The following is a 25720-nucleotide window of genomic DNA, read 5'->3' as shown; positions in this document are numbered from 1 at the left end:
ATCAAATCAGTTTTTAAATATAGACAAGTACGTAAAAAGTAAATATAACAAAACAAACCTAACTGTTGATATCCCAATCGTCAGAAATGCTACCGACAAAATAAACCAGGCCTGCATCAACATCATTCCTGCCAAATTGATGGATCTGGTAAACATTTCCGCTGACAGAAATACCATGAAGGACATAAAATCATGTCCAGGGTACACAGAATAGAAAAACTGAGCCGCTTTTGGTTTTGTAATGATGACAATAAATATAAGAAATAATAGCGAGAAAAACCCGATGACATGACTTTTGCTTAGCAGGACGGCAAGTTTTTCAGCATTTAATCTGCGCACTGCATTGTCCTTCACGTTTAAGTCTGGAGTACAAATAGTTCTCTTATAATGCCATTTTCTAGACAGCCAAAATTTTGATGGCAACTTACCGGACAATATTTTATCAAAATTCACGATTTTTCTAAAAAGGTTGGCTTGCTCATATTTCTTGAGAAAGGGCCCCACCACGCCTTCACCAGCAACATAGTATGCCACGCCATACATGCAAATCCAGGAAATGTCCATTACCGATGCGTTCAGTGATTTATCGTTAACTGCTCGATAGAGTTGACAAGCTGAGAAAAGAATGTATGACGGATAATAGGAAAAGAAAATGATGCTAAAGACCCGAGAATACTTTGACTTGGTTACATCCAGCGTATTAGATTTAGTGTCCCAAATAAATGGGAATAACATGCTTGCTTCCAAAATTTTTATGATTTTTCCAATCATTTCGACAACTTTTGTGGTAAACATGATGATGCATAAATTGGACTGAATTTTATTTGAGGGGAGAAAAGAGTTGAGGCGAAAGGAATTTTCGGTGAATATGAGTAATTAAATAGTTTGACAAATTTGAAGGCATTTCAGAATTGAATACATACGTACATAAATACATGCTATCACACCAATTGGGTATTTTAGATTAAAATAAACAATAATTGCGAAGGTAATTTGATACAATTATATATGAAAGACGTGTATGTTGTAAATGGCCACTTTTAAGATCCTGTCCTATCTGTATGTATTTACATATCTATGTATGGCGATGGCATAGGTACAGCATAGGCAATGAATGATTTTAATAACTCGTTAGAAAGTTCGTGAGTGTTTACCATTATTTCAAATGGTAATGTTTCCTTATTGATTGAATTATTAAACTAGAAGAAACACCTAAATTAAATATTTAACAACTTTAAATGGTATTTAGCAGCCCAACAATTACAGACAATAAATATTTAGGTGTGACTCACACACATAGAATTTCATATTAGAACCTCAATCAATGGTTCTACAAAGATTGGTTTGTAATTAAGTAATATCTCCATTGTATTTCTCTTTTAACATGACTCGCGTGCGAGATTAGTGAAACATTGTAAACTCTATATTTTATTTTTCATTTCTTAAGTGCAATTAACGAAAATGAACTCATTCACTAAAAACACATCCTGAATCGGACAGAGTCAAATAGTGATTGGCAATTTTTGTTGAATGTAAAGAAGGCATTTTAGGATAATTTACTTATGCAAGCTTGTGGCACAAGATTTGTCCACATTTCAGTAGATACATTTTTCTTCTATGTATGAATTTAAAAATACACTGCAGTTAGGTTTTCCTAGAAAATTCTTTTAAATATTTGAACTCTGCAATACATTACTTTATTCGTTAAAATAAATTACGAAATACTGATAAAAAACGACTTATTATTTTCTAATTATTATTCGAAATATACATAACTTTACGCAAAAAACATCTGCACATGAAACTGAACATATGTAATTTTCTGAAGATAAAACCAAAATGATTTTCAGAAATTATTGATCACTGATCAGGCAAATTCGTATTTTACATGCTCCAGTCTGAATTTCATAGCATCCATTTATTATAGAAAAAATAGTAATCAACTTTAATAGAGAACTTAAATCAAGTATCATGAATAAACCTCACGCACGCCCACACACATTGCCTCCAAACATTCCTTGCAAAAATACGCGAAACAAGCGAAGATGCTACCACAAAAAAGTTATGACTGCCTATTTATCACTCCAGTCCAGTGAGTGAGTGAGAATGAGATGAACCCACAATCGAAATTAAAGGAGGAGATTACAAGTCTGATTGTGATTTTGAGTGATTATGTCAAAATCAAAAAATGTTGGGTAGGCTGAATGGAAACATGGAGTTGGACAATTATGGTCGTGGTAGAGTCCATAAATGTCCAACTCCATTATTATTATAATTGCCATTCTGCGTTCTTGTGGTCAGGTCTGTGTAGCATAATAATTTTAAACCCATCCATTTTTAATCTCCAAGGATGTTCATGTGCGTAGTTGCATTGTTTTATTTAGGTTACACGGACATTTTCTTTAGGAAGCTACAACAAATTAGTAGTAAACCTAAAATAATTCCAACATATTTTTGGGGACTTGTTGTCGAGTTTTTTAATCAAACCAAACTTTCAAGTTCTAGTAACATTTTTTGTTATTCGAGTGCTATTTTTCATCTACTTGTAAGGAAATACATATGTATTTGCATCACTAATCCTAAGATAAATGAGAGAAATAAACTTGAAGAAGCTGCCGCTATTTATTACTAATAAACGATATTATTTGCATCCATAAAATGAAATTTGCATAAAGCTATCTCACGATTTCCATCCCTCACGAATAGCAACTTAAAGTTAGACTGGGATTACAGATTACAGATATTTCACATCATGGGTCATATCACAGTTTTTGTAGCATATGGTTTGTAGGTGGGCACTGACTGTCATTAGTTTTATTTATGCAAATGTCATTCTGGAAGAGTGCTGCATTACATCATTTTATATATAATACTGACTTGTATGCCCCACAAGAAGATGAGTAGACGTAGATACATAGGCGTGGAAGGCAAGCATGAAATGTCTCACTTCGCTTATTCAGATTGGGTTTAAATTCGGAATGTGTACATTTTTTGCAGGTACAGATTTGGCACAGAGAATGATCCGCCCAAATAAATTATCTATATCATGGACAAGCTTTTGTTAGTTGTGGGATGGAGATAAATCAGCTTTTTATGCATGTTTTGGTGCATCATCCTGCTCAAACTCGAAGGGTGGGGTTCGAAATATTATGATATGACGACTACAAAACAGAATATAAATATATTTTATGCAATATGAAACTATTTCCCACTTGTATTCAACATACGTACCAATTTTGTATGCATGTAAATATTATCTAGTCTTTCAATAATTAAATCCAAACCCATTATAAGTAGAGCCATAATGTTGATTAATGATTATGTATGTTATACACGTATGTATCATTTCAACATTAAATGTCACCTTTCAATAACAAATGAGTCCTCCTGATATTTAGCTCTTACTTATTTAATGGGTTAACCAAACCACTGGACTGGAATTATTAAGGACATTCCAAACACGGCAACAGCAAAGGATGATTAATTTTTTATAGTTGCTGCGTGGCTGCTAATGTTCCAGGTTGCAAAGATATGTACATCCATGTAATGGTTTAAATATGTTTAGTTATATGGTCATGACTCTTGTTGTTGATTGAGGTTAGTTAACGTGTGAAGATCCAGATTACAGACAAAGAACACGGGTAGTCGAATGATGAAGAGGATGCCAGACTTATATGGTAATCTTAAGAGAGGATTATGTTCGGTTGAGTGGTAATAATCACATTATGACCGAAGGACAATGCAAATCTGTGCTTAGTAGCCTGCTTGCTTTCAAACCCGTCAGATCAATCAAGGTAGTCGGAAATCTGCATTCTTTCAATAATGGTGAAAATCAAGGATTTTTTTGGTATAAACTTGTACTCATTTTGATTTCAGGAATTTTAAATTGGTTTTAAAAGTTTTGTTTTGCATTGTAAACAGATAATAATTTTCGGTCACTGAAACGTCCCACCGTCGTGAAGGATGAGGTGCCACATCTCCCGAGTCGAAATCGACATTTTTCGGACTCTCTTGGAAGTCAAGGGCGAAGTCCCACGCACAGCCCCAGCCCACGGTTTTCCTCCGATGACTCGGACGACGTGACTTTGGACTTTGCCCAGATGAGGCTGGAATCGCCCTCGAGTCTTCAAGGGTACAAGGAATGCTTTGCATGCAAAATGCCAGTTCATGAGGTTTCCCTTATTATCAAATCTTGATAAATGATAATAGCCGATTAATCCGTTACTTGATTTAAATATGCAGTATTGGGACGAAGTCTTTGCCATGCAAAAAACCTGGCATTCGGATTGCTTTCACTGTGGTCAATGTGGAAAAGTTCTGAATCCCGAAAAATTCATGGAAAAGGACGGAAAACCATATTGCGAGCATGACTACAACCAACTGTTTCTGCCCAAATGCTTTAGCTGTGCCAAAACTGTTTTTGAGGTATAGATTTAAGTTATATGAATGCTTAAATAATATTAGAAATTTCCAGGTCCCAGTGAAAGCGCTGAACCGTAATTACCATTTGTTATGTTTCACATGCAAAAAATGTTCGCAAGTTCTCTGTCCGTTCACTTATTATGAAAGGAAGGGGAGTTTCTATTGCGAGGAAGACTTTCACCAACTCTTTTCCCCGAAATGTTACACCTGCTCGGAACCAATTCGAGATCAAAAGGTGAATAATTTATTAGCTTTGACCACTGCTGTAATTATTTGAAACAATTTTTGTCCAATTTATTTCGCAGGAAATGACCAAAGCTATGGGTGGAACGTTCCACAAGGAGCACTTTGTTTGCTGTGAATGCGCTAAACCACTTCCTGGGAATAATTACTTGAAAAAGAATGGCAACCTGTATTGCGAGGAGGATTTTCATAAAGTGTTTTCTCCAAAATGTGCCGAATGCAATGAGCCAATTCGACATGTGAGTTACATAAATCAATGCACTCATTGTTCATAAGTTAATGTATATAAACATACATTTTGTGTGTACAGGATGGCATTCTTGCACTAGGAAAAAAATGGCATCGGGATTGCTGTCTTCGTTGTGCTACTTGCAAGAGGATTTTGCGAGAAGACAACTACATTTCTGAGATGGACAAAGCCTATTGTAAATCAGATTGGGTGAAACAGTTTGCACCAAAATGTCACGACTGTGGAAAAGGAGTTGGCCAAGTATTGACCGGAGATGCAGTCATAGCCCTTGGACGTCAATATCATCCACATTGTTTCTATTGCAAGGTGTATACATATGTACGATATGCGAGTGCTACGCAAATGATGCAAATTAGGAAAGCATTGGTCTAAACACTTGCTAAATATGGTTAAAATGAACAGGATTGTAACCTGCTATTGGATGAACGCACGTATTATTCCGTGGACGAGGAACCCTACTGCCAAGAACAGTTAGTATCATTTTTATGGAAAGTTTACAATTTTTTGGTTAATGCATATATTTATATTATTTTAGTTTCCACAACCGAACGTGTGTAGATTGCCTAAAGTCAAAAGAGGAACGGAAGAAAGCCCTGAAGAAAGTGGTAAGAACGGGACAGGAACGGACTCACTCAGCCTTATCGAGGAGATCCATGAGCCCAATTAGTGCAGCATTTAGATCAAAATCAAGCCAGTTTTAAACAATGTATGGACGTAAGTGAGGATGCCTTCGTGTAAAATGAGTTTAAAATAATATGCAGTACAATTAATTTGAATTAAACCCCTCATGGGACAATTAACGTTCGACCTCATAGCATATATTTGGGTCAAAAAAGCTTATCGTATTTCATTAAAATTATTCATCTTAGGATTAGCTTGTTAATAAATTACTGCAATAATTCTGTGTTGAACGCACTTTCTATAAATATGTAAATATACATAAAAATCCTACCTCATCTCTCAAAATTTTCAGGTGTAATAAAATAATTATAAAGACGGGTTGGATGCACTAAAATACGATTTATTTACCAGTCTTTCTTTTCATCATCTCGTTGTTGAAGAGAATTGAGCAAAAAATTGTGACTTTTTAAGAAGTTTGGCAGCCGACCCTTGCTCGACTAGCTTCCCTTTGGCGTCCAACACCAGGACCCAGTCGGCCGTTCGAATGGCGTTGGGTTGGTGAGAAATAGTGATGCATGTTTTCCCCTTCGACACGGAATCCAAGGTGTGCTGAATAATTTCCTCAGTTGTGGCATCTAAAGCGCTAGTACTTTCATCGTTCAGGAAAATTCTAGGTTTCCGTATCAAAGAGCGAGCTATTGCCTGTTGCATTTTTAGAGATAGTGAAGATTTCAGTCTATCTTAAAACCAAGGTTCATGATTCTTACGACTCTCTGCTTTTGGCCTCCAGACAGCATGCCTTCTAATTGACCGACTCGCGTATTGTACCCCTGATAAAAAATGTTCAGAATATACTCAACTGTTAGCATATAAATACAAACCTAGTTCCTATATACATACATCAGCCAAGGAGTCAACAAAGTCATGAATGTCGGCTTGTTTCGCTGCTTGGATTATTTCCTGCATTGGAATTATCCTTAAATTATCTCCGTATGCGATATTTTCTGCAATAGATCTGTCAAAAAGGACGGGTTCTTGTGATACAATTCCAATGGATCTACGGACAGTGTCCACGTCGAGGTCTGTGAATTTATGATCATCCAATTTCTACAGTAATATTTAACGAGACAAAGTTATCAAAAGCAGAAGGACATGTTTAATTACTTTGGGTACATATAAGTAATACCACAAATCCTCCCGTAGGATCATAAAATCGTTGAATCAATTTGACCAGAGTAGATTTCCCACACCCCGACGGACCTGGATGTTAGTAATTGTTAAGTGATTTGAAGTAAAATTTAAAATTGCTAGTGTTAAAATAATTACCAATGATAGCAATGTGTTTGCCAGGCTCACAACGAAATGAAAAATTTTCTATTATCAATTCCGAAGGTCGACTAGGATAAGCAAAGTTTACTCGATAAAACTCCAGCTTGCCTTTTATATTATTCTGTTAAAAATACATATGTATATAGGTACAAGTAGTGCATTATTATATAATTTTTTCGTAGTAATTACGGTGGGAATCTTGGTCCCTTGATTTCGTTTTATTGTTGGCGTCATTTGTATTAGTTTGAGAATGCGACCACATGCAATTTTTGCCTTGTAATAATTTGGGGCACTCGCCATCGCTTCGGCCACCACCTGAGTTCCGAACGTGATAAATTGACCCACCCTAATCAATCGGGTCGACATAAATTAAATCAAGTATTAGCAACACATAAATAACACCTTGATTGTTCGTATCACTCACGCCACGATGTCCGCCACGGTCAAATTGCCTTCAGTCAGCATTAATTGAGATCCATAAAATACGAGAATAATGTACGCAAACCACGTGAAGGACTGCGACATGCCCATCACTAACCCTCTGATATGCAGGGGCTTCAAATTAACCCTTCAGGAAAAATAATGTAATTATAAACGTGTCCCAGTTATTGTAAAACCAATTGGAAGACATAATAACAAATTTTTTAAAACCTTTTAGTATTCTCAAGACATTGTGTGTAATCTTGTATGAATTTCTGTTCAATGTGCAAACTGGCGATTGTTCTAATTTGGCCCACAGCTTGAGCCATAAGCATAGAACTGTTCTCAACATTTACAAGATCATCTTCAGCCTCATCAACCAAATAAATTTCTTCCAAGTAGCCCAAAATGTTTAAAATAAGCAAAAACAGAATTCCGACCATTCCCAATTTGACAGAGTAATATAATGCCAAAATTGTAGAAATGAAGATTGACGTGAACCCCTGAATCATATTTCCCATGCGAATTCCAGTTACCTATTTAAATAAGTATTTTTTTTAATCAGTCCGATAAGTACTTATCACTTAAATAATAAATATTCGAAAATCACCCCTTGAGCCAAGGCTGCATCTTCGCTGAGTCTAGTGCACAAAGCCCCAAGATGGTTCTGTTTCTCTTCAAACCACGCGATGTCTTGGAACATCATTGCCTTAAAGATTCCAGACCTGATACGAAATGTGAGTTTTTCTCCCGACATGGCAAATGCGACTCCTTTCAAGAGAGCAGCAATTCCAGAGAGAAACGCTAATCCCAAGAACATTGCACCGCCCATGTGGGCAGCCGTCCTGGTTTCTTTCGTATCTGGGAGCCCCCACACTCGTATCACTTTACCAAACAAAACCCCATGAATAATTTGAACGCAGCCGAGAAAAAGGGAAACGATCGCCCCAAGAAACAACCATCTCCACTCGGGGAAATTTAGCATCCAGATTTTAAAAATTTTATGTGCCGAGATAGGTCTTGGTGTTCCCTAAAAATGTCCACAAATTCTGATATTGTGTTTTTAAAAAATTGGAATTATTCAGTGTTGAGGTGAACCTTAAAATCTTTGATGGGGTCCCCTTCAGTTGGTACTAACGATATTGTTGAGAGTCCCAAGTCTGATTTACTCGCAAGTGATCCTTTAGACACGCTCGAGTGTGGTTTGTTGTCGAAAGTTTGGGTTTGCAGGAGTTGAAAATATGCTCCACGTTTGTCGTAAAGTTGTTGATGCGTTCCGCGTTCCAGGACCTGACCATCTTTAATGAAAACTATGAGATCTGCAGATTGCACGGTTGATAAGCGATGCGCCACAACCACCATCGTCCGACCCCTGCGTGCTGCCTCCAGGGCGGACTGGACTGAGCGTTCACTCTCCATGTCCAGGGCGGAAGTCGCCTCGTCGAGCATGACAATCCGAGGATTATTAATTATAGCTCGAGCTATTCCGAGACTATAAAATATTTTCCAAACCAAATTTTCTATTTTTATTATGCGTAAACGGCTTAACGAAATTTACCGTTGTTTCTGTCCCCCACTAATTAACGCGCCACGATCTCCCAACATTGTGTTATATTTCTACAAAAATGTTAATTATTTTTCGTCCGTAATTCGAATATGTGTAGGAGTTCGCAAGTAATAATTTGAACATAAAAGTAAAACCTCTGGAAATTTCATAATAAAGTCGTGAGCATTCGCTAGTTTGCAAACAGCCTCGATTTCTGCATCTGTAGCGGAGGGTTTTGCTAACCGAATGTTGTCAGATATGGAACCACTGAACATGGTCGGTTCTTGTCTCACTACGCCAATTTGCATCCGCAACCAGCCCACATTCAGGTCTTTGATGTCGTGACCATCAAATGAAATCTATAAATGACCACGACCATTCATCAGATTATGCATAAGTACGTTATATGTATGCTCAGTATTTTCCGAGTTGACTCACTTGTCCCCTCTGAGGATCATAGAATCTTTGAAGCAGTTGAATCATAGTGGACTTAAAAAAAGTTGAGTAAATTTTATGCTTTGCTTTAGAAAAATTATTGTAAAAAAATAAAGCAGACTCACTTTGCCACAACCACTATGGCCCACGAAAGCTATCGTTTGGCCAGCTTTTATACTGATGTTGATCCCCTTCAGTACCTCCTCCGTTGGACGGGTTGGGTAAGAGAAGTGTAAATTTTTTATTTCAATGTTCCCTTTCAGATCCTCGCCAGGAATTTGACCCTGGTCAGCAAGGGGGTCAATCTCTGACACCTTGTCAATCACCTGATGGAATCCTCCAGCAGCTATCCGACCCTCCGCAAACATTTCAAAATAAGAAATCCCTTCTCCAAATTCATACGCAGCCATAACCAAGTTTAAATACACCTGAAATTCAACATTAACCAAAATTTAAATATAAAAACAAACTTAATTAATCAAATTGTCAATTACGGTGAGAATATTCTTTGGACTGCTCTGACCCCAAGCAGCATTTCCACTTCGATATTCAAAGATGAGAAATGAACCTAACCACAATGTAAATGCGGTGCTGGCGTAGAAAATGAGCAGCGTGAGCCCATCACTTATCCCCATGGCTTGACCACGTCGAATTCCGGAAGAGAGTGCATTCCGAAGCTCTTTTTCGTAACGCTCCTGCTCCACAAGCTCCCCACTGTAGGCCGCCACGGTTTTAATATTCCCCAGAGCCTCGGCCGCAACTGTTCCAGCGTCCCCATACGCTAAATCCTGTTCTTCAGAACAGCGTGTCTCTAGGGCATTTGCATAGTACGTGACCCACACCAAAAGTGGCATAAGTAGCAACGAGACCAGGGTCAAGAACCATCCGTGATAAAGAGCATTTCCCAGTGCAATTATCGAACTGACCAGAAGTGAAAAGCATATGCCCAAGTTTTCTCCCGTGGCTCTCTGAATCTTGGCCCCATTCCTAAACGGATATTAGAAAAGGTTTGGAACATATGTACAAAATTTGGCACATTTATGTATGCATTTTTATACATATGTATTTTTTTCATATGGCATTACTGTACAAGTCGTGATATAAATTTCGAGTGGTGCTGGACATCATGCCATCCGATAGATTGTCGGAGCAATCTTTCAAAAAATAGTTGTTTAGTGCGGTACACCTTTGAAAATAAATAATTCTTGATACTGCAATGTGGGAAGAACTCTACGTTTTGCTACCTGATGGTCAGACACCCATTTGAGACAGACACAGAATGCATATCCAACCACTAGCTGGCAAGCGACTAAAAGTATCGTGTTGATCATGATTTCATTCAATTTTATGCGTACTTCTTCACTAAAGGAAAATTATAATGTTTTTCATTAGGATATGAATTAACTCAACAAGAAAAGGCAAAAAACTACTCACGGAGAATCACACTTCTTTGTGTCCATGCAATTATTTTGAGCTTTGCTATCCATCAACGTCTGCACAAAAGTTCCAAATACTTTGTTGACGATTGGAGTCAGAATTCCAGCCAATATGGAAAAGCCAATTCCAAGATACAAAAATGCCTTTTCTTTTCTTGTGGCGAAACGAAACTACATGTTTTTAATACACCTTTATCAATGCAGACAATAATTTCATATCCATTCGTATCCATTAAATTTACCAATCTTCGGTAGCTGACTTTAGGAAAATGCTCTTCGGCACTAGTACCAGTAGGATTGTGTGCATCGTGTGACATCATTAAAAGAGGTGTTGATAGTGAGACTTGGCTAACTAATAACTTTAATTGCAGACAAGATCGAATTGCAACATTTCAACGTAGCTTGACATTTGGTAGAGTTGTCAAGCAACTTTGGCAACATTTCATACGCATAAATACTTTGTTGATTGTTACCAGCTCAACGAAATGATCATATTTTACGCAGACAAAATTTAAGAAACATAAATTAGAATCTGGCATGTAAACTATTTTCGCCAATATCCATCACACAAACTTCTTTGTGGTCTTATCCTGCAAATTATGTATATGCAAATATTTATTAACATCTGTATTCTAGAATTCCATGTGTGCATGTAATGTGTGGTCAGAGTAAAGAGAATGCGAAATGGAAAAAAGTGTGAGACATCAATAAGTATGGTCATGTTACATATGAGTAACCATAATGTAACCGTACTCCATTTTATCAATTGTGTGCATAGCAAATAAGTACATTTCGTTATGTTCTGATACTGCTTCATATCATGCATTGGGATTATTGGCGGTGAGATTACTGATGACTTTTAGTTGATTTCATTCAGTTTAGCTAGACTAACTCACATACAATTTGAAGCCCTAAAATAATTGCTAATTTTTATTAGTTATTTCCTCAACCATGAAAATATTAATATTGTGTACATCCATAATCGTTGGACTTATTGCTGTCTTCTTTTTCTTTGTGGGCAGCATGTCAATTTATCGCAACACGATCTTCTACATAAAAGGATTGAGAGAGTTCACAAAGTAATGCACAAATAAGTTACAAAATACACGTGCAAAAATATTTACAAAATTATTTACATGTGATCCTACTATAAGTATCAAATATCGTGTCTTAATTTAATTTAGAAGTGGATACGAAATAGCATCCAAGAATTTCAATCCTCACGAACTTGATGTGGACTGTTCTTTAAAACATTTCATCATCACAGGTATTGTGCAATGTTGCAACGGATTGCAATTTGTCCGTGTTGTGTTAAATACATAATTTATGCAGGTGCAAATTCTGGCCTCGGATATTCTACAGCATTAGAAATAGCAAAAAAGAACGGAACAGTTCACATGGTTTGTAGAAATGCAGTATCTGGAGAACAAGCAAAGCATGCGATTGTGAAGGAGTCAAAAAATTCCAATGTTCATTTGCACATTGTTGACTTGTCAAAACCAAAAGATGTTGTAAAGTTTGCAAAGCGATTTGCACATGCACATTCACGTCTGGATGTCCTAGTAAGCATATTCTAACAGGAATGCAACTGTAACATATTTTATATTTTGTATCCTACCTATTATCTGAATTATTAAATAGATTAATAATGCAGGATGCTTATTGAATGAACGAGTACGAACTGAGGATGGTCTAGACGCTAATTTCGCCACAAACACGCTAGGGTATTACTTAATGACTAGGGAAATGCTGGGTCTTCTTTCCAAGTAATAAACATATACAAATCTCTTTAAAATAATTAAACAAGTAACAAAGGAATGCCACTTCTGGATTTTTGTAGATCTGAAGATCCACGCGTCTTGATGGTTTCCTCTGGTGGAATGTACACACAAAAGCTGGACCATGAAGATTTCAACTTTGACCGCTGGAGAAAGTATGATGGCGTAATTGTTTATGCGCAAAATAAAAGACAGCAAGTCGTAATGTGCGAAGAATTTGCAAAATCACACCCAAATATATTTTTTGCTTCCATGCACCCCGGTTGGGCTAATACGCCTGGGGTTCGAAAATCCATTCCGGATTTTTATGAACGTCACAAGGTTAATTTTACACTCAATTTCTTTGTATCTTTTACCACTTCGATATTTACACGTCCTTGTTTTTTCTGTTTTTTAAAGAGTCAACTGCGAACCCCACAAGAAGGTTCGGACACGTTGGTTTGGCTCGCGGTGGCCCCAGCAAAAGTAATTCAGAAATTTGGATCTGGCAATTTTTTTCAAGATCGAGCCGTGTGCAGCACTCACCTTCCTTTAGCGTGGACCAAGAGTTCTGAGGCTGATAATTCCGAGTTTATGAAAAAATTATCAAAAATTGCAGACAAGTTTTTATAAATACATTGATTTTATTTACTTGAACGTAACGTCTCTAATGTTGTAAAGTTATCTTTTTCGTACATACTTAATTATGCTAATTATTTATTTAAGTAAATAATAAAGAAAGTGAGTACAGTTTATTGAAAGTCTTTTTACTTGTATTCTTTCGAATAAACCAACAAGTTTATAGTAACATCGATGCAGACTGAAAGTATGGTGAAGACGGTGGACTTTCCTCCTGAGAAGAATGGCTCATATAGCATTTTTATTGGACTCAATGAAGCCAATTTTCTTTTCTCAGTTCTGGAATTTGTTTGGCATTTCAATTTTCTCAGAATGTCTCTAGAACACTGTTGAAGTGCGCATGATGATGGAATAAACGATGAGAGGAGATACGGGACGAAAATAGTGCCAAACAATAAAATACATACACCAACAATGTTCACACTTTCGAAAAATCGGATTGTTCCGAATGCAAAAGCTGCTAACAGACTACAGCCGCCAAACAAGAGTGACGTTAAATTAATTACAACGTATTCATGGAAGACTCGGAATCCTACAGAGATTTGAGAATACAGACTACAAAATTGATGAAATTTGCAATCTTGCAATTTTAATTGTGCCAAATGCCTTAAAGATACACTTTGTCGAAACCTATGGGTTAACTGTGTAGTCAATTTTCTATTTTGATCTTCCGATGAGGATGTCACCCAGTCATTCAAATTCTGCAAGGAGTCAAGTCCCACGCTAACGTACCAAATTATAAAAGTACTAAAATTTAACAAAAGAATTGTATATAAATTAAAAACGACTAAATTTATGCTACATTTGCAAAATATTTGAACCAGGTGAAAAATATTTAGTAGACACGATGAGCCTGGCCTTATAATTAAGGCCGATAAATCATCAATTATGTGACTGGCCGGATCTCTACCGATGGCAATTGGTAAAACTAGACCCATTATTGGAAACGCCACGAAAAATTGTGATGCCAAGAAGATTGTAAGTTGTAATTTCAGATAGTAAAGTTTATCAGCAGATCGTGATCCACAAATCGCTATATTAAATAAATTTGGAACATATTTACCCCATAGTAAAAAATCTAAAGCTTATTTGAAAACTTACCACGGCACAAGGTATGCAATTTGCAAAAGCTGGAAATAAGTTCCCCGACCCTTGCCGCTCTCCTAGCGAAGAATAGCCAAATAGGGAGGCAAATTAGTCCTCCGACGACGTGTATCAAGAACATGAACATATCCAACACTTCGGTCGTGTCTGATTTTGAAACCACCAGAGTTTTCGTCAAGAATGCAATTTCATATAAGAACATGATACAAGAAAGAAGTATAGAAAAAAGCCAAAATATTGCTCTGGCGTTACGAATCCACTTCACACCGTTTAATGTGGAAGTGATTGTGCTCACAGTTTGGAAAAGGAAAGTAATCGAATGTCGACGCCATGTGTGTGGAATACTTGAAGTAATAACGGATTCCCAAGTCGACAAATTAAAACACTTCAAAGCTTCGATATTTGAAAACTCCATTGTGAAATATTCTATGATGTATTCTACATTGAACTTGGAAGAGAACTATTTCAATAAAGGAAATGGAGCTCAGGTTTCTGCCAAAATGTGAATTACATAAATATTTGTTGGCATTATGAACACGGGACTAAATAAATATTTGAGATTTGAAATACGATAACTGAGAAATCGATAACAGTCAATTTAGAGGAGCTGAAAGCCACTTTATTTGCTTAAGACAACAGGAACGCTATTATAACTTATTTACTACAACTTGTAGTCTACAGGTTAATTCATGTCGTTGATATAATTTATTTGTTGCTACTTTTACGCACAAACATGAGTAATAAAAATATCTAATAATATAAATATATACGTATTTAAATACCTATGTAATTTATAAAGTTGGGATATTTTACATATCATTTTAATCAAGCTACGATCGTCTACAACAATATTTTATCCAGTGAGATATTTATAGATTAAACAAACTCGTTTATAACCCTGTAGAATTGATATGCGAGATGTCCCCGAACTTGATGTGGATAAATATTTATTCCCGTCGGGAAATTTGACAATAGCGGAAAACTCTACCAAACCAACGTATTTATTGAAAGGACAATGTCCGCTTAGCATGTCGATAATTTCCAAAAACGATTTACACGTAAACAATATATGCGATGCCTGTCAAACAATCGAAACATTAATGAGTGTTCAAAAACAGTCACATTTCAGTCCCCCGAGACAGCCTTAAATTGGATATACGCATGTATGCATAGCATAGCACGTACTCATTACCACGTCACTTTAGTCATCGAACGAGCTCTTGTACAAAAGCATATTCACCAGCATGTCAATACATACGGAAGTTATGGTCAAGGTGGTCGACCGATGACCATAAAAGAACGGTTCAAAAATAACCTTGAGAGGTTGCAAGCATTTAATTTGTTGACTTGCCGTTTTAGATTTCGCATAACATCCCCAGAAATATAGCACATTTGAAGATTTGTAATTAATTTTGCACGCGGCCGGAATAACTGCAGACGTGAGAAACACGATTAAAACCAGGCCAAAGATGAATGTGAACTGGAGAATGAAGTGCGCCTCGTTGGAAAATCGGATGGCTCCGTATGCAGAAAGAATGGCCATGCTACACGACCCAAATAAGACGGCCGAAAAGGTACACTTCACAAAATCATTGAAAATGGAAATTCCAATGGCTGCTTCAGAGTAAAGTCGGCAGAAAAGGTGTAACTTTGCATCCGCTTTAAAACTATGCCAAACTTTTTTGCGTCTATTATTATTCACGGGTCCAACTACTGATGGTTTATTGTTGCATTGAGATTGTCCAGCTATTGGCTTTTTCGAACAAATGTTTTTCAATGTCCAGTTTTCCAGGTTGTCCAACAAATCCAGAGCAAAACGAATGTACCAAATGATATAACACGTCATGTTAACAGATACTAGGCCCCAATTTCCGAAAATAGTCAAGTTTAAAAGCGCCTTTGCCAGTTGGAAAATAAACTTTTGGCAGCCAGCATTGAAAAAGGATGGCGATATTCCAACAGCCTCGAGTGTGTCCTGGGTCAGTTTTGCTATCGGAATCGAACTAGTAACGAACGGGAAAACGAATCCAATGGGAGGAAATGAAAAACAGAATATTGCGCTTAAAATGAGAGTGGTTTTCAGTCCGAAGAAAAATTTCCGATCTTGTTCAGCCGTTGTACGGTTGATAGCTAAAAATATTTGGTTTTCAATATTTTTAATGAGAACATTTAGATTATAAGACAATATATACAAACCTCTGCATTTTTGATGCAGGAAATAATAACTTCTGATATTCACGTGCAAATTGCCACTGTGCCGCGTGAATCCTAACGCCATCACTGCCACTGTTCCAATCACGGTGTGAAGCACGAAAAAGAAAACTGTCATGAGCGACAAGTCGTCTGATTTGGAAATGAGGAATTGCTTGGTGAGATATAGGATAATGTAAATTGTAAAAATAATAGAGAATATGGAGGAGATTCGCCAAAATTGGTCTCTTAGGCCTCCAATTTTGTTACTATTTCGTTTAAGCCATGCTTGACCGGGTAAGCGGCCCAACATTTTGACTGATATTGGGGTTCGAGGAAGATTTAATTTGCTGAAGGCAAAAACTAGCTTCCATGTCCCCAAATGAAAGTCATGCATCTTTTCCCGTGGACAAAAAGAATTAATAAACAATGACAATTTTTAAATTTTAACTTAAATTGAAATCAGCACTATTTAGTAGACGCTGAAGATATGTATCAAGGTTTCCCACTGCGCCGTAATACGTATCTGTCCGGCTTTAATAGTTTATTGCTGTTTACTTTTCTTAAAATTTTGATGCTAACCCCAAATACAAAGACCTTGGCGTTAATTACAGACTGATTTCTAAGTAAATGAACAAAAATTACACGGTAAATAAAAGTTAAGGAAATAATTATACAAATTCTCTCGTAAACGGGCAGTTTAATGACTAAATATCCAATTTGTGACAGTTTTATAGCGAAAATTCACTACCATCCAGCCAGACACATTGACTTTGAGCGAGTATGAGTTTTAATAACGATGCGACGATATCAAAGTCGCAGATGACAGAATGTGATAAAGCAGAATGTGATTGTCAATGCATGGAAATAGTTCGCGTACCCGGAGAAACACTAGAAATAAATAATCTGTTGTGCTTCGACTCACTATTAAAAATACAACGCTACAATTACGACTTTCACCTTCCTTTCCAATTATTGCTAGACAAACCGGGTCGTCGAAGGACTCATTCTGCTTAGGATTAGTCATGTAGACCTTTTCATATACATAATATATAAATATTCTAAATGCCTGTGTAGTTAAGTATTAAGTAATTCCGTCTTTATGCAAGAAGTATTACGAAACAAATGACGTATAACAATTAGAGAAATATGAGAAATATAAGTGCAGCAAAATGCACAAGTCATATGAAAATATTTATGAAGAATATTTATGAAGACAACTCGAAGGAATTGTTTTCTGATTGGCTCACTAACTGTCGTCTCAATTAAATTATTAAAAGTTCAAAATCGTCACTCGTGACAAAGTAAAGTACACGTCAATGCCAAAATAGACGAAACAAGTTCTGGATATTTTTCTCAGAATGAGGTCATTCATGTTCTCTCTAATTTGGCTCTTACAACCGACGTACAATCAAGTATTTTTTAACAGGGATATTTAATGGAATGTTGAATATGAATGAATATTGCTCAATCATCCAGAAACACACAACCACAAAATCATAATGGACTTCTGTTGTAGTGAAGAATAAATTATCAATTTATGTACATGTGTAGAGTGAATATATAACCTTCACCAATTGACTATATATTGGTCAGTAATGCAGGTTTCAAGGTTTTCTAAATGCTTAAAGTGACAACACTGAACAGTAATGAGCATCATTACTAGTAGATTGCATTAAATTTTTGTAAACTTCACTGCCTTCTTAACTTTGCTGAGAAGTTTTCATAATTTCCAACTCTTGGAAAAACGAATCGATAAAGTTTTGAGCCTTCTGATCTGATTCTATCAGCCCTGCATGTCCCATCACGGCCAATCGTGCCTTTCCTCCTCCAGAAAATATATTCATGAATACACCTAAAATAGAGGAACAAGATAATTTCGAAATTTAATATCTTACTTTGATCATAATTTGTATTCGTACAATTTCTATCAATGATTTGCCCCGTAGCCCAAAAAGTGTCTCGAACTGGGTAGCCGGCCAAATCATAGAACTTTTTTGGGCCGGCCATATTCGACAAGATTGCAGACTCGGTGAGTTTTGCAGTTTCATCAACTAAACTGGCAAAGGCTCGAGGAACAAGGCCCATGACTCCGTTGGTCAGCAGGGTTGCCGCGACTGGAAGAGTCGATCGCTTCATGATGTCGAGATGTTGCTGCATTTTATGAAGGCGCTTAATTGGGTCGGACTCTCCCAAAGGGACAAACATTGTCATCAGCGCACTGCTCTACCAATTAAAAAAAATTGCATACCCAATTTCTATATTTGTTTTTACAGTATCTTACGTAAAATTTCTCAGCTTATCGCTTTTCCGTGGGAGTGGAAGTGTCACCGCAAAACTCATGTAGGGCGGAATCGTTTTACTCCCTGCAAACATGTTTTGCCTTATTGATCCCAAAATTGCTGCATACATGACTGCCGTTCCGGACACACCATGAATTTTCTTAATATCATTGATTTCACTGAGGTAAAATAGTCTTCCCCAACTGGTTTTGTAATTTTGGTATCGTTTCATTGGAAGTTCTGCGACAGGGACCGCATTCCAAAGTTTGGGCGAGGTAGGCCTTTTAGCAGGCCAATCCCATAAAGACCCTTCACTGCAGTACAGCATGCTTTTGCACATGTATTCTGACACTTGGTAAATCATTTTAAAGCCCAGAGCAATATATTTCGCTATTTTGATGGTAAACGACAAACTGTTTGCATTTCTCTGTTGAGTGTAATCGTGGGGTTTCAAATAGTCGAAGGCATCTGAGGAAGAAGAGATGCTCAAATTTTCAAACAAACGAAGAATTGCATAACCATCGGCTACGGAATGATGGATTCGAAGAATTAGGACGAAATACTTTTTATCGTCAGTGGAATCTTGAGACCATTGCTTTTCAAGATCAGGAATAAACTTTGGAATAAGAATGAACTCCACCAGCGGCTTATCTTTTGAATACGGCTTGAAGCACAGCTCTCGTGTTATGTCTTCCAGTTGCTGAAAGTCGCATTGCATTTTATCTATTTAATAAGACAATACAAATAAATGTAGTGGTTGTACAAGCTTAATTAATTAGTTTATGTCCAAATCGTTATATGGAAATACTTTGGTTTACCATCATTTTTATAGAAATGTACGCACTCTTGGATAAACCGCGTGGGCGTAATTTTGTCTAATTTCGTCCAAAAGGCATATCCCCACCAATAGCTTATATTTTGTAGCAGTTCGGGGTAGAACCACTTTCCCGTTTTGGGGTCAATTTTCTCCAACAACTTCACTTTTATGACTTGCCTAATGTGCTCAATATCAGGAACCCCTTGCAAAATTACGGGCGCAATAATGCTAAATGTAGAACTTTTGTACATGGCATCCATATTTGCTGCCATTGATGACTGAATACTTAATGGTTTCGCTAGTGTTTTTCGCTTAAAAATTCTTGCAAGTGTAATCACAAACTTCCGATAGCACGCAACTACTGCAAACTGAACCAAGTTTATGGGGAAAATTAGCAGGATCAGTAGAGCCAAGAAGAAAATTACAAGTCTCTCTAATGATTTGTCTAAATATTCTAGTCGTTTTTTAACCCGTTTTGACTCCATTGTTGTCGTAGGTTTTTAACGTTTCTGTAAAATTGTGCCCGTCTTCTTTTAGAAATGCAGACTGTCGGAGAATAACTGGTTAAGACATTTAGGTTTGAGGTAGGTTTGGGAAAATATGCTAACAATAGGCAACGTAAATACAAATAGGTAGATACATTTCATCAAGTTATGCAAGCTGGTCATTAGTTTTCCTTTTCCATATTCTTTCATGCGCCATTATATGGAAGAAGAGAGTCTCAAAATCGTAAGAAGTGTGTCATTTCTAGAATAGCATGAAATGAAGGATAATAAAATCAAAACTTGCAAAAGTGTACGCACCCAAAACGTAAATTCCAGTGGTTGGGCAACACAGTAGAAAGATTGAAATTTTTCATCATGTATAGACCTAAAACTGCATATGTTCACTCGCAGTGTGAGATTTTTGGTGGGTTATGTGTATGCCTGAGGAAATATAAATGTAGATTACACAACAATGCATAAAAACTAAACCATTCAGCATTTTGAGTGCTGAATGTAGTTTGCATGTGCAAAGTGGACGAATGGAGGGATAAATAATTAGCTACATTTGGTTGTAAATTATTAACGTCAATTATCTGTACATACGCACATGGAGTCTTATTGTATTGTACGTATGCGTATTTATTCATAAAAAATCAGTGCTACTACTGATATACATAACTGTGATTCCCATACTTTCTTAATTCTTCCTATTCCTTAGAAAAGTTATCAGTTAGTAACTTTCGTTTGGTTGGAGGAGATTGCTGCAGATTCTGACATTACACTTAATCTTACTCTTCCTTCGGTGGAAATTAAGAAGAAAAATGAAACTACAAACACAAGCATAAAAAATATACGTGACATATATAACTGATGTAGATATGTACATGTTTATGTAAGAGTGATGGGAAATATTTGCTCAAAGACCTACATTTTTTCTCACTTTGAATACTAGAAAAACCAAACAAAAACCACTAAGATACTCCGCAAGGTCGAACATGTTAATCGGTCCTACGGCATTGGTAATTTCTAAGAGTTTCATTTTATTTGATCTACGTCTAAACGGAAACGCCCAGCAGGGTAGTTGTCCATCCAATGTGGTCATGATTAATGACAGAGCTTAGAATAGAGCTTAGGGAACAGTTGCCCTTTTCAAACGCTGGAGTATATTTTAAATTTTATGGAGTAGTCTGATTGAATCTTCGTAAATGGTATACGCGCAGCCCCACAGTGCTGCATTACGGATATCGCCATTAGAAATTAGGAATCAAGATTGAATCCATATATTTATGCATTATTAGATCAGTAGAATTAAGTATGCATGAATCCACCTCCGAATTCTCAGCTTCCCACTGTAGTATTGGAAGAGTGATGGAAGCCTCAATATATGAAGTAATTTTATCGTGCCTGTCAAAAAGGGATTTTCTCACAGATACAATTATCGCCGCAAACTAACACGGTTCCCGAGACTCTGTGAATTTGCTTTATTTCCTTAATCTCACTAATACGAAAGGGGTTTCCATGCGATATGTTTAGGTTTCCCAGCCGCGTATCCTTGTGGTCAGGTCACTGATATACATAATTTGTGGAGAGGATGGCAAGGGTTTGTTGGAGATGGTTGGACGGTTTTTTATGCTTTGGCCAAGGAGAATTCTGTCATTTCGTACAGCATTCTCAGAAAAAATGTAAAGCTAGCTAAAAACTTTGTAAAAATATGAGAGTTCTTCAACTTTTCCTGCTGTGTGTAACCTTTGGCGTTAATGTAGTGAAGTTTTTTCTGGCCAACAGCAGCTTGTGTTTTCCAGTGTGAGGAAGTCGGATTTGTAATTAGCTGGATTTTTTATGTGCAAATTTGGTGACAATAAAAATGCCTTCTTAACAATAGAATTTTACACTAACCGTCATTCACGTAAAAGTACACACATTCCTTTAAGAACCATTCTGGCTGGGCCCAATTTGGTCCATTATGGACAAAATAGACATTGGAATATTTCCGGGTAAAGCCGGCTTCCAGTTTTCGGATCTATTCTTTCCAGAATCTGTATTTTCACAGCTTCTCTGATTTTTCTTGTCTGCAATACCTTCAAAAATTGAGGCTGACATATTTGTATAAAAAGATCTTGTGTAAACCCGATCCACTTTGGCCATTATTGACGAGAGAAGATTCAATGGTTTCACCAACACTCTTCTCCTGGACATTTTTGCTGTGATTATGGCACATTGGCGATAAAATAAAACACGAATCACAAAATTAATAAGGGTGGTACTCCAAACATGATAGCAAATAGGGATATTAGGCAACTAATTGTTTATTTGTAGGAATATGTCAACCCGTTTCAAGTTAATTGACAATTTTGAGGATGTGAGCATATTATCTATTTATTTTTTAAGCCTGGTTGCAAAAGAAAAATAAAGTTATCGTATGCACTTCCCAACGCCATGAAACAACTAAAATTATTTATGCGGGTGGTCAGTAAATCATATTTAAGTACAGGTAAATTATTTGCTACATTTTGTAGCACGAGAATTGTTGAAGATTCGCGTTTGTTGGGCTGCTTATTCGGTAATTGTGTGAAGCGTCCGGAGCGCTATTATTTTTATAAGATTTATAAGGAAAAAAACTTATTTTGTTTAGTAGACGATCATGAATTTCGCAATCTGGTGTTCGTAATACTTAAGTAAAGTTTCAGGATTTTTTTTGTAATTTGAAATAATTTCTTAACACACTTTCCCACAAATTATGATACGTCGATATTGACGATTTTCGCTACATCCCAGTTTCATGGTAGAGGAGTACTTCTTTATTACGCATTTATGACTCACGCATACATTAGACTAATATGTACATAAGAATATCAGACACTATCGGACGTCTCGAAATTAATACTATTTTTGTAAAATGTCAACTCTTTGAAAAAGTTTTCTGTAAACTCTTGACACTTTTCGTCTGACTCGATAATCTGTTTATCAGCTCCAACACCCACCCTGATGTTTCCAGACACTGATAATAGTGACACTGTGAGAACTAAGAAAGAAAATAATCAAAATGTAGCAAACTACGAAAAAATATACTAATTGATACTCACCATTTGTTCCAACTGACGCTCCAGAACTGAACAGGAAATCGAGTACCGGATATCCTCCAAAATCGATCGGAGTTGTGGGTCCAGCCAAATTAGACACCGTAATAAAACTCGTGCTCTGATATATTCGCCCCAGTATGAAATACACAAGAAATGATGGAAGTGCACCAACTGCCTTCATCATGATGGCATTTACAAGTGGCATTGTGGAGTTCTTCAAGTTTTGAAATTTTTTGTCCATTTCGAGCAGTCTTTTTATGGGGTTTTCCTCCGAAAAGGGAACAATAACTGCCCCCATCGTTCTTAATATGGCAAGCATCAAGCATCGTATTAATGTATTAAATTCATGAAAAATGACTTGAAATAATTGCCAAAATTTAAAATAAATACGTACATGTGGTTGCGCAATTTTCCACTCGCTCCCGGAAGTGGAAGAGGAGTGACCACCAGAACATTTTCAGGAATTTTATCTGAAAATATCGTGTTTCTCGCTGCAGCGACGATTGCAGAATACAAAACCGCTGTACCACTCACACAATGAGCTTTTTTTATTCCAGATATTTCTGTTATTGGGAAGTTGCGAGAAGGGTCGCACGAAAACCTGGACAAATACTTTGTCGGCTTATCGTTGCATGCATTCAACAAGTCGTCACTTTCCTGGTTGCTCTTCCGGTTCTTATCCAGTTGAACTTTCTTGAAATTTCTATTTTTTACTTCGTTCCAGTCTTCCAACAATAATGGTGTTCTAACTATCGCTTGCGACAACTCAAACAGCATTTTACACACCAATGCAACATTTCTTGCAAATCCGGAGCAACAAGATTTTGCTTGGTTATTATTTCCAGATTTTTTGTTGGTGTAATCGGAGGGTTTGATGTACTTGAACGTGTCTCCTAACGTCGACATTGCTTGAAAGGCTCGGAATTGAGAAAACCTAACGTATTTATGTATTTTATAGTGTATTATGTCACTAAAAAACGTATGAGAATTTCCTCACCCGTCAGCTAGACCGTGATGACAGCGCATAGAAACTCCAGTGTATTTAGTGTTTGGTAAAATACCCGAGGTAATATTGGGGTCGGGGATAAAATTCGGATAAACTACCATTTCCCAAAGTGGTTTGTCTTTCGGGAATGGCTTAAAGCACAGTTTTTTTGTAAAATCTGAAGCAGTTTCGCAAGTTGTAGGACCAATTTCTATATGTTAAGTTAGTAAACATGTATTTATCTACGAATAATGATTGCAATACTTCAAAAAGTTCGAATTACCGTCATCATTGTAAAAGTAAATTAATTCTCTGATATCAATACTGTCGAGTTTCTTCCAAAATCCAAACCCTCCAAAATAAGAAAATCCCTGAGAAAGTTCTGGATATCTCAACGTTTTCCCACCTGGTCCCGTCACATCTTCCGGATCAATCAATAATTCTAAAATTCTTTGTTGAAACACTGTCCTGTGCAAATTGCGAAATCGAAATATCTCAACGTTAAAATTAAAATGGGTATTACTTAACCAAACGGGGCATATAAAATCATACCTAAAATGATCAATGTCTACGACACCCTCCAACACCATGAAGGAAACCAGTGCAAATCGAGGACTCGTAGTTATTTTGTCCGCAATGAGCAAACTTGACCGAGTTGTCAAAATCTTTCCAAGAGTGTCACGGTTAAATAAAGCCACCCATTGGATCACTAGTTGTCGGTAGATGAGAAATGGAAGGTAAAGGAGGAAAGAACACGGGATGACGACAAGAGCGAGGGGGATGATTATGATGAATGGGAGACAGCGAAGTAGAGATCCTCTGAGGATTTGCGACATTGCGATCGTTAATGTAACCTGCACACGATGCGAAGCTTGACTGTGCTAGATAGGTTAAAGTCATATAATTTGTAGATACTAAATAATTTTTACTTTATTTAAAAAAATAGCATATGTGTGCACTCTGGTAATTTGTACCGCTTCAAATAATGAGTTATTGAGTGTGAAAAATATAAATTTGCGAATATGCTTCCATACCATTCCATGCAAAGATTAGATGCAAATCGTTAAATAATGTGTGTGTGTGTTCATTATAAAAATAAGTATCGAGTGATCACGCAATGAAACCAAGACTTCCGAATTACATTTAATGTGATTATTACCTTAAGTTGCGTGATATGGTAAATTTTCTCAAAATCGACCAGTCTAAATATCCTTAAAGGTCGGCTTCATTGTCATGTTTCGTTTTATTGCATTGTGCATTTGGAGTTTGTTAGATTAGTCAGAATGTATTGTCATCAAATTAGATTTTTTAACACTTCCAGGATATGAATAGCATTTAAATTTTTACTTACTCCGTTTTCCGTGACATTCAAAATATGGTTTTCTGGTCGATTAAAATGTTTTTAATTTCTTTTTGGTGGACATAATTCTAAGCTATTGACCCCCATAAGTCTTTGCATGAGAAAATTCAACAAAAAAACATCAACAAAATTACACAGAAACAAATTCCAAAGCAATGTCATGTGGCGATTAGGAGTACATAAGGCACATAGTACATCTCATACATAAATACATACATACGTTATGTATATACATATACATAATTCACTTCATGAAGTGCTATATTTCCCTAACAATGGATGACTTACAGAAAAACTTGTTTTAACTTCATGCCGTGAG

General features: G+C 36.7%; 5 protein-coding genes across 8 annotated transcripts; 2 read left to right on the top strand and 3 right to left on the bottom strand.

Annotated features, from left to right (window-relative positions):
• The first annotated feature begins 3699 nt into the window (after window positions 1-3699).
• Window positions 3700-5911, top strand: LOC110846489 (LIM and senescent cell antigen-like-containing domain protein 1). Of its 2 annotated transcripts, none has more exons than XM_022093260.2 (8): window positions 3700-3847; window positions 3922-4172; window positions 4243-4425; window positions 4475-4657; window positions 4728-4904; window positions 4976-5221; window positions 5318-5385; window positions 5451-5911. In XM_022093260.2, the coding sequence occupies exons 1-8, from the start codon at window positions 3823-3825 to the stop codon at window positions 5614-5616; spliced, it is 1299 nt and encodes a 432-aa protein (XP_021948952.1). In that variant the 5' UTR covers window positions 3700-3822; the 3' UTR covers window positions 5617-5911. The 2 variants fall into 2 exon arrangements, with proteins under 2 accessions (XP_021948952.1, XP_035705756.1); XM_035849863.1 differs by having other exon boundaries at window positions 4976-5233.
• LOC110845771 (ATP-dependent translocase ABCB1) lies at window positions 5781-11019 on the bottom strand. Its single transcript, XM_022092273.2, has 18 exons — window positions 10945-11019; window positions 10701-10873; window positions 10479-10628; window positions 9761-10253; window positions 9392-9694; window positions 9270-9320; window positions 8987-9190; window positions 8844-8902; window positions 8384-8777; window positions 7896-8315; window positions 7517-7821; window positions 7290-7433; window positions 7055-7211; window positions 6863-6986; window positions 6723-6796; window positions 6437-6643; window positions 6304-6366; window positions 5781-6238 (listed from the first exon to the last, which is right to left on the bottom strand). The coding sequence occupies exons 1-18, from the start codon at window positions 11017-11019 to the stop codon at window positions 5960-5962; spliced, it is 3675 nt and encodes a 1224-aa protein (XP_021947965.1). The 3' UTR covers window positions 5781-5959.
• A 481-nt stretch (window positions 11020-11500) lies between these two features.
• Window positions 11501-13214, top strand: LOC110846123 (dehydrogenase/reductase SDR family member 12). 3 transcript variants are annotated; one of them, XM_035850505.1, is made up of 7 exons: window positions 11501-11542; window positions 11725-11781; window positions 11887-11969; window positions 12035-12264; window positions 12344-12468; window positions 12543-12801; window positions 12880-13214. In XM_035850505.1, exons 1-7 carry the CDS (start codon window positions 11523-11525, stop codon window positions 13090-13092), a joined length of 987 nt encoding a protein of 328 aa, XP_035706398.1. In that variant the 5' UTR covers window positions 11501-11522; the 3' UTR covers window positions 13093-13214. The 3 variants fall into 3 exon arrangements, 2 of the variants coding, with proteins under 2 accessions (XP_035706398.1, XP_021948448.1); XR_002547564.2 differs by lacking the exon at window positions 11501-11542 and having other exon boundaries at window positions 11554-11781; window positions 12357-12468; XM_022092756.2 differs by lacking the exon at window positions 11501-11542 and having other exon boundaries at window positions 11555-11781.
• Window positions 13215-14789: 1575 nt separating this feature from the next.
• Window positions 14790-20394, bottom strand: LOC118435137. The gene is made up of 4 exons (XM_035850556.1): window positions 19493-20394; window positions 18677-19397; window positions 18315-18613; window positions 14790-18247 (listed from the first exon to the last, which is right to left on the bottom strand). Exons 1-4 carry the CDS (start codon window positions 19974-19976, stop codon window positions 18096-18098), a joined length of 1656 nt encoding a protein of 551 aa, XP_035706449.1. The 5' UTR covers window positions 19977-20394; the 3' UTR covers window positions 14790-18095.
• A 2357-nt stretch (window positions 20395-22751) lies between these two features.
• On the bottom strand, window positions 22752-25650 carry LOC118434852. The gene is made up of 6 exons (XM_035849267.1): window positions 24594-25650; window positions 24325-24509; window positions 24054-24252; window positions 23451-23990; window positions 23060-23358; window positions 22752-22998 (listed from the first exon to the last, which is right to left on the bottom strand). The coding sequence occupies exons 1-6, from the start codon at window positions 24875-24877 to the stop codon at window positions 22829-22831; spliced, it is 1677 nt and encodes a 558-aa protein (XP_035705160.1). The 5' UTR covers window positions 24878-25650; the 3' UTR covers window positions 22752-22828.
• Between the last annotated feature and the right edge of the window lie 70 nt (window positions 25651-25720).

This window comes from Folsomia candida, unplaced genomic scaffold (assembly GCF_002217175.1).
Source record: "Folsomia candida strain VU population unplaced genomic scaffold, ASM221717v1 Fcan01_Sc003, whole genome shotgun sequence".
Taxonomy (NCBI): domain Eukaryota; kingdom Metazoa; phylum Arthropoda; class Collembola; order Entomobryomorpha; family Isotomidae; genus Folsomia; species Folsomia candida.
The sequence above is the reverse complement of the archived record's forward strand: the minus strand, read 5'-3'. Positions and strand labels throughout refer to the sequence as shown.

Coding starts and splice junctions, on each gene's coding strand:
- LOC110846489 (XM_035849863.1), top strand. CDS start 3,823: ATGGTGAAAATCAAGGATTTTTTTG. Junction 3,848..3,921: donor GAAAATCAAGGATTTTTTTG/GTATAAACTTGT, acceptor CATTGTAAACAG/ATAATAATTTTCGGTCACTG. Junction 4,426..4,474: donor GTGCCAAAACTGTTTTTGAG/GTATAGATTTAA, acceptor AGAAATTTCCAG/GTCCCAGTGAAAGCGCTGAA.
- LOC110845771 (XM_022092273.2), bottom strand. CDS start 11,019: ATGTCACACGATGCACACAATCCTACTGGTACTAGTGCCGAAGAGCAT. Junction 10,254..10,478: donor AGAGTTCTTCCCACATTGCA/GTATCAAGAATT, acceptor ATATCCGTTTAG/GAATGGGGCCAAGATTCAGA. Junction 6,644..6,722: donor ATCCTACGGGAGGATTTGTG/GTATTACTTATA, acceptor ATATTACTGTAG/AAATTGGATGATCATAAATT.
- LOC110846123 (XM_022092756.2), top strand. CDS start 11,654: ATGAAAATATTAATATTGTGTACATCCATAATCGTTGGACTTATTGCT. Junction 11,970..12,034: donor AAAACATTTCATCATCACAG/GTATTGTGCAAT, acceptor TAATTTATGCAG/GTGCAAATTCTGGCCTCGGA. Junction 12,802..12,879: donor ATTTTTATGAACGTCACAAG/GTTAATTTTACA, acceptor TGTTTTTTAAAG/AGTCAACTGCGAACCCCACA.
- LOC118435137 (XM_035850556.1), bottom strand. CDS start 19,976: ATGGAGTCAAAACGGGTTAAAAAACGACTAGAATATTTAGACAAATCA. Junction 19,398..19,492: donor ACATTTCTATAAAAATGATG/GTAAACCAAAGT, acceptor CTTATTAAATAG/ATAAAATGCAATGCGACTTT. Junction 18,248..18,314: donor GCAAATCATTGATAGAAATT/GTACGAATACAA, acceptor CCTCTATTTTAG/GTGTATTCATGAATATATTT.
- LOC118434852 (XM_035849267.1), bottom strand. CDS start 24,877: ATGTCGCAAATCCTCAGAGGATCTCTACTTCGCTGTCTCCCATTCATC. Junction 24,510..24,593: donor GTAGACATTGATCATTTTAG/GTATGATTTTAT, acceptor CAATTTGCACAG/GACAGTGTTTCAACAAAGAA. Junction 23,991..24,053: donor CATCACGGTCTAGCTGACGG/GTGAGGAAATTC, acceptor TAAATACGTTAG/GTTTTCTCAATTCCGAGCCT.